Here is a 20,275-nt window from a genome sequence, read left to right as displayed (position 1 = left end):
ATCTGGTTTTGACCTCAATGGTTTCTGTGAGCATGGTTTATGCAACTGGAGTCTCAAATGTTTCATGGCTTAACTTCTCCTTTTGCCTTAACGTGTGAAAGTTTTTCTTCTCACTTACAATATCCTTAAGCTTTTTATTTATTTATTTTACCTCCAATATCTTCAGTTTTTGGTATTTCTAGCTGTGTACGTTTACTTAGAGCTGGTCATCATTCCCTTTATTCTTGGGTTTGTGTTCTTTTTTTTTTTTTTTTGTGTGTGCAAGATCATGTGTGTCTTGGGTGGGAAGGGGAGGTTTGTTTTTGAGGGGTGGGGTTAGGCTAACTATTTATATCTGTTTTAGGACTCTAGCAACAGGTATTCCTGAATATGGCTTTTTAATAAACCCTAATAAGACAGTGGTGAATTTTCCAGTTGATGATATCCCAGGATGTTCCAAATTTCAACAGCTGCCAGATTGTTGTTTGATCCCGTGGTGTGGTTTATTATTAGATATACAGACACTTGAGGTTTACTGCGATTACTCCAGGTAAATAGTTGTATACACCAGCATAAGCTTTACAGTATACGATGCACTGTGTGAGAAGTACAAGGCTGTTCTGTGAGTGGTGTAGTTGAATTCACTGCAAAACAAATTTTACAATTCTGCCTCTTGTGCAGTAATTTAAACATCATCTGCTATGCAATCTACATTAGCTTCATTCCATCCCAGTGGAACACACGTGCCGTAGCCTCATCAAATGTGACATGAGTCACTAGTGACTGGAAGTCACATACCATATGGTGACTACCTGTTTTCTGAGGAACTCTTATGATCACCTCGGTCCAATGTCTTTCACTGCTATGCACTGTATCACTGTATCTGGTACCATAATCTCAGAATGATTAATGTAGTTATATACTTTTCATACCTTAACAGAGGCAACAATGATTAAATGAACTTCAGATTGGAATTAATTTTGTGTAGACTAAGGGAGCTGGTAATCCTGTCAACCTCAGAGGTGATCCTTTTGGTACGTTTCAGATCTGAAATGTATGGGGGAAGTAATCGATGTTGCCAATTTAAAGAGATGTTAAGTACCCAAAGCGGTCTAACTGGAGCAGCATGGATCTCGGGACAGGACAACATATCTTGCTGAGAAGTTCCATAGACCACTTGCAAGGAATCCTAGAGATGGCATTAGACATTTCTTAAAAATAACAAAGAAGTTTTTAAAGTGAATATTGCTATGATATTGGCCATGCTTAGAATAAACAGCCCATGAATACGCTCAAGTAGGAAGTTAAGAGGAGGTTTTCTCTCACTGGAGTGGTGAAGTTCTTCGGGAGTTTTCTAAAAGATAAAAGCTTAGTCAATTTATGAAAGAGATTTCTATAACATGATTTTCTGTACTAAAACCAACAGCTAAAGAGATCTTTTCACTTGCTGTGTTTATTTTAAAAAAAAAAAAATTACACGTATGAGGGGATTGCTGCTGCTGGCCTAGGAGACACTTACCGAGCCCTGAGGGTATTTGTTATGAGAGCCCCCTTGCTTTGGAAAAGCTAGACTTAAGAAATTGCGACGCAAAGCTTGTTGGGCCAAGGTGAACTGAGGTGACTTCTAGTCTAAGCCGCTGTGTTGCGTGGGTCATGGAGCGTAAGCTGGTCATTGCTGGAGTCAGTAATAATGGTCTGGCTAGACCACATGTTTTAGAAATGCATACAGTTTTTTAGAAGTTTTTTAACAGGTTGAATTATTCAGCCTTGAGGTACTGAAGTCATTCCTGTAGCTAACAGCTTCAATGCTACAGTGTTCAGTTGGCTTCTAATTTGTGTTTGGTTATAGTCGTCTTCTCCTATTGGCTCATAGATTTAGCAAGCAGTCACAAGTTAAATCAGGATTAATTTATAGAACTTAGTCTATTAGCCCATGGAGTTTGTTTAACTACTTTTCTTTTCTTTCTAGTTATACTGGTACTTCTATCAGATCGAGTCTTTCCTTCAATTCAAGCAGAACAGCTGGGAAAAACATGAAATGCAAACTGATTACAGTCCTCAAACTGAAATGCCATTGTTTATTTCTTGATTTACAGGTGGGAATATAGAAAAGGATGTTTGGGAATATCACGATTAATGATAAAGGCATTGAAACTGCTTTGAGTTCTAACAAAAGGGTTAACTTTAAAAGATCAAACACATATTTTGGAAGTACTTGCATCAACTGAAATATAGGGTATCAGCACCTTCCACAAATGAGCTTTCAAAGTCTTGTTACGTAATACATGTACATAATAGAAATTGTATTTTATGGTACATTTCAAAGATATCTGTCTTGATCGTCTTATGCTATTGGACTTGAACAAAGCACACGATGCTGGTGACCGTAAAACATTTCTATAGCTTTATTTCTGTTCTGTTCTAGATCAACAGCCTTAGAACAGTTTTCATTAACATCTATAAGATATTTTTACTTCAGGCTTACAGGTAGGTCACTGTCTTTTGCAGTAACTGTGAGTGTTTCAGTACTGTATCTTGACACGTGGAGGAGCTATGGATTTGCAAACAGTATGCCATAAAATTGTGCAGTGGTAAATTTTAGTAAGTTGCATTATTCTTGTTTCAAGACTATTTTTACATAATGTTATATAATTCAGGATATAGCATTATGCTGCTCTTTGTATTTAAGTGACACTTCACTTAATGGTTTTCTAATGTCTTTGGGTATTTACAGCAGACCTCAAGAAAAGCTATGTGTTTTGCTCCAGAAAGAAGACTAGAAAGCTAATTGCTCATTAACCAATGTGTATTTAGAACTTTGTATCTATCAAAATTATGTGGAACTTTGACCTGTATTACTTTGCTTTAAGTGAGGTATCGTTCTTCCAAGTTGCAGTTTCTTAACTGCTGATAATTTCTTACTTGCTTCATAACTGGTAAAGTCTAGTTGTTTGGGTTTTTTTGAATTTTTTCTTGAAATGAACCTTTTGAACAAGGATCAATGGAAAGGAATCAAAACTGATAAGCAATTTCAGAAAATATTTTAATCTCAGGGAATCAAAAATTTTGTATGATTAGCAATACCAAGTAGTATAGAAAAATCCCATGAATAAAGAGTAGTATAAAGACCAAGAAGCACCTTGCCTCACAGGTCTAAAACTATTCTTTTCAAACTTTCTGGTGGATGCTTGGTGTTGTTACCTGATCATTATCGTGCTCTAATAAGTCCTTTTTAGTTCCACCCAATCTGAGTGATGACAACAGGAGATAATTGGCATGTGGTCATACTGTATTCCTCACATTTCCTGTTCAAGCTCATGAATCTTGTTATCAGTTATTTCCAAATGCCAGAAGATAAAAACAGTCGTTTTCTTATTTCCTCTGATTTGTGGCTCAAATCAGAATCCATTAAGAGGGGAATTTTTTGTTTGTTTCTTTAACAACGAAGAGTTTAAGAGGTGTTTCCCTCTCTACAAAAATCAGGTCATGTAATTCTGTTGCTGGAGACCTTGTACAGTTTTACCTTGCAATTTATTTGCTATGTAGAACCTTTGTATTGGTATTCAAGCTTGCTTTCAAGATTTATAGAGGCCTTGGAGTCTCGTATATTCTTTCTAATACGTGATTCCATAAAAACTGGAGTTGCAGAAAATTCATAAAGGCAATCAGCTTGTTCAGATATCTTTGTAGCGTTTGGAATTTTGTTATTGTTGGTTTTCTCCCTCTCTCCTGTCTGTAACACAGTGAGTAATTGTAGAAAACTATCTTTTTATATTGTTTAGCGGTTATGTTTCAATCATAGTTGCTATATTGGTCTGTCTTGGCTTCTCTTGTCAAGGCTAGTAGGCAACTTAAGATGACACATACTTGTGTTCTATGATGCACTTGTTAGGAAGTGGGATTTTAAGTTCTATTCTTAAATTCAGCTTGGTCTGCATTCACCCCATTTGTGTTATTCTCATGTCTAATGCCTGATGCCTTCAAAACTCTTTTAAACCTTGTGCTGTGGATGACTTCTAATTCTCCCTCCCTTCCTGCTGCGATATGCGTGATTATTTAAAATTATTTCTGTTTGCTTTTATAGTAACACTTTTCTTACCCTTACAAAGGTCTTTATGTCAGAATTCACATACAAATCTGTTCACTGTGCTAACAGCAGGCAAACCACTAATTCAGTGTTCTATGATCTAGTGCAGTAATTATGTTTATACACTACATATTTTGAAGTAACCGCTTCAAATTCTGTTTTTGCTGTATTAACAAACTACATAGGTATATACATTGAGTAATTACAATACAAATCAGTTATTGTAATTATTGAATATGTTCAGCATAAGCATGGTTGTAATGCCAGAGTCTGAAGCAAGCAAAATAGCCAACAGTTTTAAAATATCTTAATAAAGAGGTGTAAGGGAGTGTACAATATAACTCATTTGCATAGAATTGGCTTCCAGTTAGACGAAAGAGTGGGGATCCTGGCCTGTGGAGCACTAGATCATTTGGAGATCTGCCCACCTGAAGAACAGGGTATGTTTCTTTCTTTCCGTCACACTCTTTCATGTGCATATTCTGTGACTCTGCAGTCTGTGACATGGCATCAATGAGGGAGTGTAACTTTCCCAGAGCATAAGACAATCATTGTCTTCAGAAGAGATTTTATAAAGAGAGATCTTATGCATCTGAGACTCCTCGGGTTTGTATTTAGGAGAGGTGTCATATGCTAACATTGTAGGTATAGCTAAAGGCTATCTGGTGCTTTTAAATGTTGTATAGTGCTTAAGGTATGAAATTGTACTTTCACGTTAAATTGCAAGTGACTTGTAATTAAATAGGTTCTTTTTATGAACAGGTTCCATGCATGTGTTCTCCAACTTCCCTTTAACCAGCAAGTTAGAAACAATCCTTATTTCTTCCTAAGGATTATCTCTGAAACTGCGTCATGCTGCTATTCTATCCTGAAAGCCAAAAATGCAGGTATAGTATGTTAATGGCAATGAAATAACTTAATTCATTTATTTTTTCTTAAAAACAAAACAAAACTTGAATGTCTAGATCATGTTATTCTGAGATAAAGATCCAGAATAAAAAAATGTGGAGTGGATAGTAGGGGGTCACAGTAAGTGTACTTGTTTTCTGAAACTCCATTTCCTGAAAATACTAAAATGTTTCAGATTTTCTTTTTTAGTTGCCTGCTGCTCTCATGTACTTCATTGACTGTTTATGGTTTTAGTTTTTTTAAAAAAAAAAATCTTGGAGTGATTTTATAGAAAGTGGGGAGGGGATGCGCATACTTCTGAATACACGTCATTTCAATAACATCTTTTGTTTTGTCTGTAGGGATTCCTCTAGGTAGCAAAGGTGCATCTGGTGTGTTTCCATCTGAGGCAGCAGAATGGCTTTGCTATCATGCCTTCACTGTCAAGCTGGCAAACCACAAGGTTATTTACAAATGCCTACTTAAGCCCCTAAAAATATGTGAGTATTCTATTGCTTTTACATCTTAAATACGGTCAGTTGTAATGAAACTTAGAATTCAAAGAATTCTTAAGTTTTCTTTTCATAAAATGTTTTTCTAAAATGTACAGGCCATATTAATCAAATCCACATATGCTTAAGTAAGTAAATCAAAATGGTATGTTGTTTCAGCACTGCATGTTCTATAGCCTTGTTCTGTTTAAGGGACACTTATTGTTATTTGGTGCTCAATGTGTTTGTACAATTCAAAAAGCTTAATATGCTTGCATTAATCATATAAAAATTCTCACCCGGTTGAATTAAATGAAAAATGAATGTTCAGGTTTCTGTTTAAAAAATAAAAAGTAACTGGCAATTAAATAACTTCCTCCCACAATATAAACTCTTACCCAAAAAAAAAAAAAAGTGACACTGAGGACCACTGGCTTTGAGGCAGAAGCCCTGTATTCAGTGCACTGTATGTGTTGTATCACAATCAAGTTGAGCGGTGTTGGCAAATTTCTTTAGCTCTCCACTCGATGAAAAAAGCTGTCAGTGGACAAGGCTGGCCTCTGGGGTACGCCCTTGTCCTGGACAAGATGTGTGATCAGATCCCAGGCCAACCATGGAAATCATAGAAATTTGAATCCTGAGGTATTAAAAGTGAACATCCGTAGTTTTTTCTGAAGAGGTCAGAACTGCTGTTGAATTTAGCCCCAGTGAAGACCAGATGCAGGAACTGCTCCAAAGGTCTCAGCTCTGACTGTGTTATTAAGCATTCTGAATAAGATATTACTTGGGCTTATTTTGTAACACTGAAAAATTCTTCACTCTGATTCCAGAGTAACCCCTACTGGACTGGGGTAACTAGCTGGTCTAATGGTATCACCAGCTTGGTACCAGTGCTAAGACTGCACTGAAAAGAGAGCAGCTCTCTTACTGGAAAGAAGCATTTCCTTCCTTATCAAAGGCCCACAGAAAAAGCCAGGGTGCACGCGCACTTTTCCTGGTGCAGTGTGAGTGTGAACGCTGGAACGTTTCTTAGGGAAACCAACTGACAGTTGGGATTGCAGCAAGCTCATTTCTGACAGACACGAACATGTCCTCTGCACTTTCTGTCCTGAGCAGAACTCCAGTAGCTTCTCCTAGAGAATTATTCAGTGATACCAAGAAGAAAGGCACATTTTCTGCTTACTGTTGCTGAGAAGCCAGTTCAGCCTTTCTAGAAGCAGAGGGAGAGAAGCAGGCCATCCTCCCAGTGGGAAGGAGGTGGCTGCCAGCTAAATACTGCGAGCCAAAACTGGAGAAGTGAGCAGAGACTGCACTAGTTAAGCTCTGTAGGATAACTGCTTGAGAGTCATGTCAGTTCTCTAAGATCCGTGTGGAGTTTGCATATGAGTTTCCATTTCTAGTGCCGAGGGTCTTGCTCTGCGGAACTTCAGCCGAGGGAACATGATACAAATTGAAGCTCCCCCATCCTCTGTGCGTGTCCTTTGCTGTTGTGACCTACAGTACGTTCAGGGCACGAGTGCAACCCCAGAAAGCTCTCTTGTTCAGCAGAATTTATCTTTCACGTATATGTGTATATACCATAAAAGCAGAATCTGTGCTGTCCATACCACCATGGCTATGAGGAGGAATGGACTGGGAAGGGGGTTTGAAATCTTTCCCAGTTTGTGTAATAAAATGTCTTCCCTATCTATGAGGTCCCACTAGGTTCCTTCTGTTGTACCATCACAGCCACTTGCCGAACTGCAATACTGACATGAAACTTGTTGGTCTATATGTGCGGTCCCGTACCCAAGAGGGGAGAGTTGACTTTCTGTCAGTTGGATCCTTTAGCAAGAATGCCCCTTGCAGAAACTGAATAACCTGACTTACTAAATTTTGGCGGAAAACTATTAAAATGCACCATACTTGTGTATCCTGGAGGTGGGTCAGGAAAGGTCCAAAGACAAGTTAAAAAATGCTTCTTTTATTGAAAGAAGAATTTCCCTTTTATCCCCTGGGTTTTAGAAGAGATGCCTATGCAGCTAAGAAGAGCTGGACACTGTTCGCTGGCACTACGGCACACTGTGTGCATCAACTGTTTCCCTTGGAGTACTTGTGGTGGCCCTAAGATATAACATCATTTTAGGTGTGAGCCTTTTCTCAGCATAGCGTGTCTGAAATACAAGGGCTGTGTTGCAGCTCCTCTGAGTGGTCTTTTCGCAGTATGAAGTTAAGCGTAAGGGTTGTATGCCAAAGGTGCAGCATGGAAGGCCTGCGGGGCTGTTTGATCGCTAGGAAGCCTGCGGGAGTAATGAGGAAGGACTGTAATGTGGAGTAAGTCAAACCTTATGCAGATTTTTCTTTATGCTTCCTCTTAAGAGTGGCCTCTGGCACATATCCTCAGGTATGGTTAAGGAGCTGATGGTTTTGGAGAGTACTGGCTAGCATGATCCAGAGCTCTTTTCATTGTGTGCCCACTGTTAAGCAGGATGGATGGAAAGTGCTTGTGCTTGCTCCATTACTGTTTTAAGGAGCAGTATAGATGTAGAGGAAGGGTGCACTGGGAACCCTCACGTCACCCCAGGCCACGGAGTTCTTTTGAGCAGTTCTCAGTCTTAGGTGGGTTTTCAGGCCAGTGCTGTGTTCTTGTGAGCCTCACCTTTGAACTAATAGGTGCCTCTTAATTTTTCATCTTTCTGTGAAGTTGTTTCTCTTAGTTGCTGTTTTCTCTGTTAAGAGGGAGGCTAAATTAAAGTCTATCCTGATAAAGACTATTTTTCAGGCCCCTGAATGTGCATATTGTTTACATTTGTATCCTCTTCCAAATAAACTTATTAAGATACTGAATAACATTGGGTGGAATCCTGCAGGAACCCACTAAAAATCCATTTTAAAATGCATTTATAGATATTTTTCTATTCAGTCTGATCAGTGTTTTTGGCCTGCAGCACATTCATTTCTGTGTAATGTTATATTGTAATTGGAACGTCATGCTGTAGAAAAGATAACCACAGAGCTAAGCATAATGTAGAGATACCAGAGCCAATTTTAAACACTATTTTAGGCACTATTTTACTTCTGGAACTCAGGTTAGCATATGTAGATGTCAGAGTAGCTGTGGCAGCAGTCATTGGTTCTCCCATGTGCTCCTGTAAAGTAAAGTTAGTTCCGTATCTCTATTGCACAGCAATCTGCAGCACAGAGATAACCAAGTCTGGTAAGTCAACACAGGTGCTATTAACAACTACTCTTTCTGTTGTTTTGGAGATTGTATCAGCTATCATAAAACCTATTCCTCCCGTAAGATCATAACGTCTGACAGCAATTGATATAAACTTAATTCTTTATTTGTGTCCCTGTACGTGCCTTTTCATTACTTTCCTTTGGAATCAATATCAAGCTCACAGGTTTTGAGGGAGGAGGGTCTTTCCAGTATTCCAAAACTTGTTAAATATCAACATCAATGGCTCTTCAGAACAAGTTGTCGTCATTCTTCCGAGTTAAGTATTTTAAACAGTTACTGTTTAACATCCTTCCTATTATGACCATTGGGGAAGGGATCAAGAGTCTTTTCTTATCATGATAAGATATAAATACATCTGTCTCCTTTCCAAATACAGAACAAATGTTTATTGAGCACTTCTGTCTTTCTACATCATTGACAATTTCACCAACTCTGTTTAGGTAACTGACTTAAACTGTTGCTAGGATTTAAAATGTTCTTCCTAATCTTTAAAAACTCCTTTTTATTGTCTTTAATTCTGTTGACCATAGGCTTCACTTACCTCCTGTATTTCAAAATTATGTCGTGTTATAAAACTTTGATTCCTGATTTAAGACCCTCATTTAGTCTTTAGCATTTTCTAAGGGTGGCTTTCCAATTAACTTGTCTTCTCTAACCAAGAAATATGGTGAGGAGAATTGCTGTTGCCCATGTTTCAGCAAAAGGTGCATTCTTCATGTGTGCGGGTGCTGTTTTGTTTTAAATATGCGAGTTCCAAAGCTAAGCTCCTTTGATGCCATACTGAAAGTAGAGGAGAAGAAAACAGTAATTTGGGAATAATTTCCTGCCGAAAATAAGCAGTAGCAAATAACGACCTGTCCCTCTTCCTAAGCATTGTTTAAAATAGGATCTTTTAAAATAACTATCCCTTGACAGACAGCTTTTTGGGGTGCATATAGTTATTGAGAAAATGATCTTAACTTTTCCAAAAATCTTTAAAATTCTTAGATGCAAACAAAGTGTTATTTATTTTTTTATATACATATAGGAGGAGGAATTTACTCCTTGATTTTTTCCTTAGTTTGTTAATGTTTTAGCATATGCTTTTAACCCTTTTATTCACTAGCAGTTGTCTGCTTGGTTCAAGGGCAGAATGAGAACAGCATATTTTGCTATGATTTTTTTCCTTTTTTATCCCCATATTACAGATGTTGCTCATACCTTTTTTAATTGCATTGAGCTAGTATTGATTTCATGAAAATGTTAACTTTTTAGCCTTTTCCCTAATATGGAGTTGTTACTCACAATTTATTGTTTGTGATATTTTTATAGGTAAAATGCAGCTATTCAGGAGGATCCCAAAGGATACTATGGCACTACTGAAGACAGTGACAGAACCATCTCTTTGTCAAGACTTCAAAGCTATCTTGGACTAATTGATTAAGGTTTACTTCGTAATCTTTCTGAGTTTAAAAACAAATGCTATGTAATTTAGATCTTTGCAGTTTATTTTGGTAGGGCGGGCTTAAAGCAACTTTACTCAGAAATTTCCCGTATTTGTTTCTCAGATATCGCACAAGTGGTTAAGAACAGTAAATGTTTTTGTTAATATCTTCTTGTCTGTGTTTTCCTACAATTTCACTGGCTGTTTGTTTGAAGTAATTGACTTTGTTTCCTTCAACAATTCCCACATTCTTGATGAAGACATCTTTAAATTATCTCCTGTACAAACCGATCAGCTTTCATACGTACAACAGTGTGTGTTTTTGCAAAACTGTTCTCTGCTGCTCTGCATTGCAGACTACTTTATAATAAATTGTCTGGATAATTGCAATAATACATGCTTGACTCATACCTTTATTATAAAATAATCCTCAACATCCCTTGCAGCTGAGCTCTGTCTGGAAAGACGCTTATCTGCACAGAGTAAATGTGTTTCATGGCTCTGCCTGGCAAGATGTTCATGTTAGAGATTTTATGCCTTGAAGAACACAACAAATATAAGCCAAAATTTCAACACAAAAGCTGGGTATGTTTAAAGTATATTTAACATATTTTGAGCACTTGCTGATATTTGTAATAAAAAATAATATGCAGAATCACGGTGCTGCATTTATACCTACAAAACCAAGAGGCATCCAAGTCCTTCATCAGATAAGATACTGAGTAGATTACTCCTCTATTTGCATTTCCTGTTCTTTATTTAGGCTTATCTTTGGCCTCATAAAGTTACTGAAGGTGCTATCTAGCACTGGTGTTGGCATGATGTACAGGGCTGAATTCTGCCCTATGACTGCTCTGATAAGCCTGCCCATAGGTTTTTTCCTCCAGACTTGCATGCTGAATTTGCGTAGTTCTAATGCAAACTAGTTTTATTATGAATTTTCTGTCTCTGTTATAGGCTACATATAGCAGCTAATGGGAGGTTTTCTCAAAGCAAATGGAAGATGCTTTACTGGAGTGAAACACGACATAGGCAGCATTACCTAGCTGATGTTTTCAAAGAATAACAGAATACCACCACACGGGCAGTTGTCCTGGATAACTGGGATCAGTAATACAGCTCTTAAAAGGCAGTTTGCAGTATTGTAGTGTGTACGTTTAACATCATAGCTCAATTTAAATCATCAAATACATACGGAGTCATTCATACAGCTTTCTTTGCTGTGTAGTGACTCTGTAAAAATAAATTAAAAAGAAAATAGCTGTAGAACTATCACCCCTACTAAAGTAGAGAGCAAATGAAAATCCGTCCAGTAACACCCCAGCCAGCAACTGAAACATTTGGCTACCCCTCTCCTGAATATCTTGCAGTGATACTGGGGTGGGAAAACAGCAAAATGGACAAAGGGGCATGAGAGAGGCCTGGCAGTAGAGGAGGGATTCAGGCTTAGTTTGCTGGAACATGTTGTGGCAGCCAGATACTCCAACAAGGCCATAACAGGAATGAGTTTTGAGCATCTGGAAAACTTGTTACACTTCAGAAGGAGCCATTCCTACCTCTGGCTATTCATTCCTGTCTCAGACTTTCTTCAGCTGTTCATTCCTTCCCACCTGCTTCTTTTCCTCTCTTCTGCTGTGCTATGTAAGACTTTACGTAGACACAGGTGGTACAAATTTTGACTTTACCACTTATGGCACAAGCCCTGTGCATATTTTAGGTCATGTTAGAGGTGGCTGTGTTGGTGGGCAGCAGTAAGGAGGAACATATGTTTATTTTGTTGTGGTCACTGGATAAGCTTTCTGAAAAGGAGGAGGCTGAACAGACTAACACTTTCCTGAGAGCAAACAAGCACGCCAGTTTTGAAGAACTATCTGGAATAGAGGCTTGGGCAACCTGAAAGATAATCTCACAAGCCCATGGGCATGTGGAAAGAGCAGGGAACCTTTCTGCAGTGAAGAGCAGTCTCAAGGCAAGCTTCCAGGATGATCAAAAGAGTGTCCTGCATATCGAGAGTGGAAAACTGGAGCAAGAACTGTGCTGAATCTGTCACTGTTGCAGAAACCATTGCAAGTAGCTGGCTGGAGAGAATTAGAAGAAAACCTCTCTCCCCCCTTCCAAGAACATGACAATTATGAGTAATTTATTTCTAAGCCTTTAAGTTTGATGCAAGTTCAGACTTTTCTGTGTGTGTGTGTGTGTGTGCCAAGACATACCTTGTTCTATTTATCATGTTTTATTAAAACATTAGTGTTAGAGACTGGAAATCTTAATGTCTTTCAGCATGCTCCCTTCTAGAAAAGAATGGAGCTATTTCTACCTGAAGGCTCAGAACAAGGTTCCATTTCTAGCACTTCTTCATCCTGCTTCCACTTTCCTATATAGCCTGCAAATCATTTTCTAAATGAAAATACTACTTTACTCCACAGCTTTGAAACTAGTATGGTACATAGTTGTAGTACACCACTTCTCTTGTGTTCTCGTTACCTGTCCCTAATAAAGAGTCCTTTCCTAGGCAGTAGTATGTCTAATGAGGTGGCAGAATGCTGTCCTTGCTACAGGCATTTTGGGTTTTATTGTTTTTGAGACTTTTTGGAGGAGAGAGAGATAAGCATCTTATAGGGGGTTTCAGATGCAGTCTTCTCATCAAGCCAAATAGCTGATTTAAATAATCAGTGTTCTGAATTTTATGTGTGGAAGGGAGTCCTCTTTAAAAAGAGTAGTGTGCTGGAAGACAAGTTTGGAATAGAGCTGGTGCAAATTTGGGGTTATTTGAACCATTTCCTTCTAATTTTCAAATATTTAAATATTTACAAGTCTTAGGAGATAATGTCGAAAGTGGTTATGCTGTCAGAAGCAAGTAGAGTTGCTGGTAATTTTGGGGTCAAGCTCTGAGGTCAATGGGCACCTTCATGCTTCTTTACAGCTATTGCATGCGCTGTGTCCTGGTCTGGTTTCTCTGTTCCTCTGTATAATTACAGAGAGTAGTCTTAGGGCATCTTCTACTTAAATTAGATCTACTGATTCTTCCCTAAGTGGCATTCAGGGCTTTCCTCCTCTTCACTGCAGCTCTTCACTGGTAAGTATATTCCTGATGGTCTACCAGTTTCCACTTCAGTTCCTCCTTTCTTGACAGATTCTGCTTCTCTATTAATACCTTCCTGACTGACAACACTTAAACACAGAAATCTTATTATTGAGAAGCTTTAATGTAGAACTTCAGCTCTGTATCCTTTAACTTTCTCCTTCTGTTTTCCAGGCTTTAATGTTAGAGATTTTCCCATTTTCCATTTACTTTTTCCTCTTTATGTTTCATCCTGTTCCAACTAACATTAGACTCATCTGTCTTTCCATGTACTACATGTAGATTATTATTGCATTAAGGAATGCAGGAAATGTAAATTTGGTTGGTAGGTAGGGTAAGCCCGTTTTTACTTTGTACTGCAACGTTCTAGTGGCATAGACTACAAATGCTTTCTCAATTGTAGGTGCAATTTTGTAGAAATGCCTTAAGTGTAACCCTTGCAGCTCTCTAAGCACATCTTTTTGCCTTTTTCCCCCAGAACTACTTGCTAATGCGTCAGCTTTAAATAATATCTGGTGTTTCTGAAGGCAACAGCTTCACAAGGTAAACAAGGCCAAATAAAATTCTGAAATCAAAAAAGATGACTATTTTGGTTTAAAATATCTTCCATTTAAGAAGGCAAGTGAAAATAACACCAAAACTACGATGTGTTTAGCAACTGGAAAAATTAGAAATTTTGAGAAAAGCTGACAGTCTGTACAGGCAACTAATGTATAATTTTTCTTGCTGGTATAGCTCAGGACAGTTGGGGGGGGGGGGAAGCCGTGAGCATATGTGTAGGGAATAGATTGAAACACAGCAATAGCAAAAAGGTAGTGCTCTAAAATGAATAGTCTATACTGTAAAGAACGTAGAAATACTCAATAAATGTTACTTCTGGAAAAAGCTGTTCTTAAAGAAATAGCAATGCATCATGATAGTAAAATATTTTCTAGTCTATTGTAATAAGGCAGTATGTTAAACAGCAACTGCTGACATGAAACACTACCCTGGAAATATTGAAAGAATTTGCTGAGGAGCACTCTGAACCTTTACTGAGGATTTTCAACAATCATTAAGAAAGCTGGGAAAGTTGCAAAAGACTTGGGGATGCTAAGATTGCCTCAATATTTAGGAGAAGGCAAGATTGATGAGAGCTAAGCCACTCAGTGTAACCTTGTTCTGGGTCAGCCTGCCATAGACTTTATTTGGGCTGCTTTGGGGAGGAAAAGTGATAGGGCTGAATATCTTTTTTTAAAGTATCTCTCTGTAGGGCAGGAAGGGAGAAATTTGGCATCAGCCCTTCTAGAAGAAATCGTAGCATCCACATGCTTCAGACAAGCCCATCTTCCTCCCCTTTGCCTCCTTTTGGGAGAGGATTATGGACTGTGCATCTCAAATTGAGTTAGGTGTCAAATTCTGCAACATAGAGAACTGCATATGTTCCAGAAAGCCTATGCTCTTCTCTTATAGCTTTTCTGTATTTATTGTTTGGGTATAATTGCAATGCTCCTTTTTTTAGGGGGTTGTTGCAGGGCTCTTTTTGAGGCTTTTTCCTTTTATCTGTATTTGTATTAAGGAGCTCAAGTATCTATCTTAGGGCTAAGGGTTCTGCTTGAGGCTGACCTCAAGCTAGTATCTATATGTGTCCCTTGTAGATTTCCCCCCTGAAGAATCCACTTTGTACTTACAGCCTGGAGAATTCTAGCACAGTGGTGGAGGGAAAACAGTTTTGAAAAAGACTCATCTGTCAGGACAGTATGAGTTCATGGTAGAGTATTAGGCAAAGAAGATCTCATGTGATCTGCAGATGTAAGACTGGGAGGATAGGGAGCAGAAATAGTGCTTAAAATGTAAGACACTGACACAGATTCAGATTCATGCTTGCAGGCACACACTTACTCAAGTAGTAAAGTCTGTCCTGTTATTCAAGAGAGAAATCCCTGTAAGATGCTATGCTTCATATACATAGGATATAAAACTTTTGTAGCCTTAATTTTACTGTAATAAGGCTACATTTGGTACAGGAATTTTAGTGGAGGTCACATCAAAAGCGCACTGAGAACAGGAAAGCAAAGTTCTTGGAAGAGTTACTTACCACATTTTCTACATGCCTGCTTTGGCTAAACAGTAACTTTACTTAGTGCATTTCCTTACTGTCAGTTGTAGTTAGTGAAGATGAAGAATCTCTTCCTCCCTCTGACTGTCCCAGACTGAACTGTATCCAGTGATCCACAAAGTGTCCCGTCTGGTGAATGGAAAGGAGCAGCTTAAAAGTCAAGAAGTTCAAAATTCAAGTGCCTGTGAGTGTCTTGACAGTGACTCAAGGTAGATTTATGGACTCTGAAATTCAGTCTTGTATATGTAGTTTAATTTCTTTCTCAACACATCTATGTTAGTTGGGTATGTTTTTCTTTAGAGATAGATCTCTGCCCAAAAATGTTTAAACCTGCTACATGCATTTTATAAATATGATTTTAGTGGGCATCTCTCCATATTCATAGAGACAAATATATCGTGAGCCTCTGTATACCTCTGCACTTTAAGCTGGTTAAAAAGTAGTTACAGCTATATATAAATATATGCTCAAAATTGCAGTTGTATTGATTCTATTGCAATTATTTATTCTTTATGGAAGCCTTTTTAACTCATCACCATCACCTTTCAGATTTAATTTATGACAGGTAGTTGTCTGTTGTGTGCCTGATTTTCTCATTTGTTATTTGCTTATGCCCTTAAGCTCACTTGTAGGAATTAACCCTTCTAAAACAATCGGCAGTTTTCGAAAGTATTTTAAAAATAGGCCCTCTTGCGTTTATGCTTGTATTCTAATATTATAACAAGAGCTAGGACTTCAACAACCAAAAGCAGTAATGCTGTTGTTGATGCAACCAGGAACGAAATAGTGGGGAGATCTAATTTCTCTTATTAGACTGGCTAGCACAGTTCAGGGGGGCAGGAAAGAGTCAATGCCGTATGTACAAAGGTTGTCTGTTCTTTTCAAGTCATTATTTCCTGTTTCTGCACACCTTTCCCACTAAAGAGAGGCTGTGCTTTCAGTAGCAGTTTGTTCTTTTAGCAGTAACTGAAAAGAGTGAGTGGGCTGAAGCAGTTGTCCTCAAGCTCCTGGCATGTTCAGTGACTCAAGATGTGGTCACGTGAAGACATTTCGATTTAAAACGTTGTCTTGCCCAGAGGGTCTACCTCCACTCACAGTGGTTTGATGCTATGTCAGAGAAAAGGCTGCCCTGCAAGCCTTTGGTTCTCAGCATGGCCTTCCCTATTAGGCTCTGCAGTTTGCTGTTGTCTCCCCCTACGAAAGATATGAGTGGTCAATACCCACGCCAGCAAACGCTAGTGAAGAGTATTTGCAAAAACTCTCCTTTACTGTTGTTTTCATTTCAGAAATGGCCCTGTCCCCTGCCTTACTTTTTCCTGTTCTATTTGTCTAGGTCATGCCCTCACGTGGCCCTCTGACTTGGGTCTTCCATTGGTGTAACCCCTCAGGCTGTGGCAAAGGAGGTAGAGCTAAACCTACTTCCACACTACTTGAGGATCAGTAATAAGTTGCATTTTTTTGTGGAGAGAAGCAACACAGCAGACAGCAAGAGGAATGCTTTACAGAACAGGTCCCTGCCATGGGCTGTGGTGAAGAACAGCCTTGCCACAGCTCAGGGAACTTTCAGAGAGATGAGAGCCAAGCACTAGGACTGCGATATCTGATAGACCAGGATAATTAGCAACATGCATCAAACTTTTGGATATAGAGGCTGCCTTTGAAGCTCTGTGGCAGTAGCTTGTACCAATGCTGCAAGGATCATCACGCCACATCTGGAAACCAGTCCTCCAGATGAAGAGGGTAGCTGTCACCACCTCAGTTCCTACCTCTCGGTGTCCAGCCATTTGGAGATGCATCCTGTGCAAAGTGGCAATTGAAGTCTTCAGTGCCATCATCAACAGCTTTTATAGTATACATCTGCAGAAGCATCAGTGATTTTTCTTGGACTTTTGTAATATCCTGACCTGTGAGGTCACAGGACATTTATTCCTGCAGTTTTTTCCTCGACAATAAATTCTGGTAAGGCAAAAATGAAGTAGCTGACATCCAGTTTCACCACTTAGGGTTCTGTAATGATTGAATGCTGTGTGCTTTAAAATCTGTAACGGTTTGTGGCTGGGCTGTCAGTGCTGAGGTAATATATTTTTGCAAATCTGATTATTCAGGTTTACTTACTGTAGATTCTTATGATTGCTAATGCTTTATTTTGCTCTTTGCAATACATGAGAATATAGAATAATCATAAAATGACTACTATTTAACTGCATAAAGTGATTTACAAGAAGTAGGATATAGTAAACAAGAGGAGTCCTCACTCTTCAAGAGCTTCCATTCTAAAACTCTAAGAGGTGGTCACTGAATGAAACTGTGGCTGCTTGTATTTTAATTTTTAGTTGATCCCTAGGAACAAACTGTTTATTTAGAAGAGAAGTGAAGGGAGAGAGAGAGAGAGCGAGCGAGCGTGCTAGCGGGCATTCCAATTTTAAGGTGTGGCTGGAGAGAGATATGAAATCGGTAATGTGTGAAAAGGGTTAAGGAAACGGAGCTGATACTTGGTTGGTATGTAAGATTCAGTACAGGTTGTAGGAGGGACAAGATTAACTCAGCTGTTAACTGTGTGAAATTGGTTGAAAATGAAGAAGGGAAACAGCAGTGCTGTGTATAGAGTGGTAGTGACTGAATGTAAGCATAGGAACTGCATAAACCATGTTAGTTGTGTGATACCATACTGCAGTTAATCATGTCTAACATAAAGACTGTCTCATTTTTACTTACAGATAGATGCAACATGTGTTTATTTTTTTGGATAAGAAAAGTTGCTGTTAGCCTCCTGACGTGAAAACACTTCCGGTGGCACAGAACTTGGGTTCTTGCTTCCGAGCATTCGTTTGATCAGATGGAGGAGTGCTACCAGAGGTACAAATATACAAGGGAGGACAGCTAACAGCATACAGATGGCCAGTACCCAAGGGGGATATACTTTCTCTTCTTTCATAGGGAAATCTTTCTATGGAGATAGAAACCAAGTAAAAGAAATATTTGAGATGAACTTACTTTTTTGCTACAATTTTCATAAGCATTTTCTTATGTTGCTGTCTTAAAGATAACAGAAGTTTTATTCTTGCTGCACGATCGCATTCAGTGTCCTCTGGATACCCTTGTCGTGAGTCTAAACGTGGCTGTAATTATTTTATAGTCTCAAAGATGTATAGTTGGAAGTGTGAGATACTCCTAGGGACTGTGCAAAGAGTTATCACACTTTCACCCTCCTCTGGTTAAACTGATTGGTTTTGTAAGTACTCAAAGCTTACTTGGTTTTAGCAGTTAGTAAGCATGCCCTTTGCCAAGTAAGGGAAGATCTATATGGGTGATTTCAAGGAAGCGATGATAATACCAGAAATTTCAATTTCTGCAAGTGTATGCCTATGAGTTTTATTTTGAGATGACAGATACATAATGGAGTTCAGGACATAAACTGCTACTGTGGTTTGGGAGCAGAGAGTGTTCTCTTGAAGTACTAGTCCATGCATGTATTTGTCCTGTGAAGGTTCAACCTCTTATTTGAGGGTGACTCCTCTGCAGGTTACTTTCTGCCCTTGTGCATTCTTCAAACCCATATATAGGGTGTATTTTAAATGTCTTGAGAGGGATCCAAGAAACTGCTACTGACGTGAGTCAATGCTATCCAGATCAAATGTTTTCAGCTTTAATATGTCTTCACTGCTGAATTAAGCAATGCTCTTTTAGGACTGCTGCCCCTCTCCCTGTCTGCCAGTCAAAGTCACAAGTTCATACGTTCATCAAGGCTCCAGTGATATTAGTAGTTCTCACTGAGAAATGTCTTCATCCCCAGCATCTGTTGTACAGTTTTAAAGCTGTACCCATACATTTGTGCTCCCTCTGAATGTTATGCAAGTGTGGTGTTTCCGTGAGACATTTCACTTTAACAGTTCTCTGCATTGCACGTCTTAATTTATAAGAAAAGCTGTGTGTGATATGTATAAGATTTCTCAAGAAGAAACCCTATTAATGGGAAAGCCCTTCAGCATTTGTAACCCAGTGACATCTGTGCATGCTGGAAGCTCCTCACCCTAAGCATTCCATCACTTCAGGATGCGTTAGGTAGCTAAGCAGTAAGTAGCAGTAAGTAGCGATGATCTTAAAGGATGCGATGGGGAGAAAAATATATAACTCTGGCTTTCAATATACAAGTTGAAAATATTAGGGAACGTACGTATTTAGGGTTCCAGGCTGCATAACTTGGCGGCTTCTGTACCTGAAGAGTTACAAAGGCCACAAAGACGATTAGCAGGAGCAGAGGGCTAATAAACTTCCATGAGATCTGCCAATAGAGATTTGGTTTTCGTCCAGTCATCCATTTCACATCTTTACTGAACCTTTTAAGAGGAGGCAAATTTATGGTGATGTCAGATCTAAGTGGTAACAATTTCCCTCTTCTGATTTTTTTTTAATAAGGTAAACACATGGTGCAGTTCCCTAAATCTTTTCTATTCCATACCCTTCTTTAATAACTTACCTTAGATGCAATTAAACAATAACATCAATAAAGTAGGACTAAGGGAGCAAAATCCTTACCAGTGATGAATATAACTGTCTGGTTTTATCACCTGAGCACCTGGCTTAAGTTTTCTAAGCACAAATAAGTGAACAAAATAGTTTAGCAGCTCTGTAAAACAACTTAAACATTTAAAATCCATGAAATTGCCAAGGGGGCAACATAGCTTCTTAGGAGGAAGTCTAAATTAACTAGCACCAAATGAAAACAAGTCAGCTCAGAAACAAAATTACTGCAACCTGAGCCCGTTTCCTCTGCAGTCAGTGCAGCTAGTTGGAATTTGACCTGATCTTTTATTTATACCTCTTACAGTTTTGCATATATAAATGTGCAGTAAACAATGCAGAACAACATATGTTGTTCTGGATGTGGTAGTTTGTTACATGATGTGTGTAGCTTTCAAGTTGGAAAACGTTTTGTGAACTGGAATAGGAATTCTGATTTTTCTGTATTCATATGTCAGATTTGTCTTCTATTAATCCAACTGG

The 20,275-nt window shown here is 38.7% G+C and overlaps 2 protein-coding genes across 7 annotated transcripts in view; one reads left to right on the top strand and one right to left on the bottom strand.

The window, feature by feature from the left end:
- TERT (telomerase reverse transcriptase) overlaps positions 1–10,736 on the top strand; it is a 36,072-nt gene extending 25,336 nt beyond the window's left edge. The window contains exons 11-17 of one of the 6 annotated variants that reach the window (XM_068936275.1): positions 344–529; positions 1,949–2,075; positions 2,405–2,466; positions 4,829–4,953; positions 5,317–5,454; positions 9,980–10,092; positions 10,538–10,736. In XM_068936275.1, coding sequence (XP_068792376.1) covers positions 344–529; positions 1,949–2,075; positions 2,405–2,466; positions 4,829–4,953; positions 5,317–5,454; positions 9,980–10,083 — 742 coding nt within the window. In that variant the 3' untranslated portion in view covers positions 10,084–10,092; positions 10,538–10,736. The other 5 variants (XM_068936274.1, XM_068936276.1, XR_011139818.1 and 2 more) reach the window with 5 other exon arrangements.
- Positions 10,737–17,959: 7,223 nt separating this feature from the next.
- The window catches only part of LOC104145275 (sodium-dependent neutral amino acid transporter B(0)AT3), a 28,478-nt gene continuing 26,162 nt past the window's right edge, over positions 17,960–20,275 (bottom strand). Inside the window, 2 exon segments of the mRNA XM_009676739.2 lie at positions 17,960–18,218; positions 19,446–19,608. Coding sequence (XP_009675034.2) covers positions 17,979–18,218; positions 19,446–19,608 — 403 coding nt within the window. The 3' untranslated portion in view covers positions 17,960–17,978.

Source organism: Struthio camelus, chromosome 2, assembly GCF_040807025.1.
Source record: "Struthio camelus isolate bStrCam1 chromosome 2, bStrCam1.hap1, whole genome shotgun sequence".
Classification (NCBI taxonomy): Eukaryota; Metazoa; Chordata; class Aves; order Struthioniformes; family Struthionidae; genus Struthio; species Struthio camelus.
Note: the sequence above shows the minus strand (reverse complement) of the source record. Positions and strands in the feature narration are given on the sequence as shown.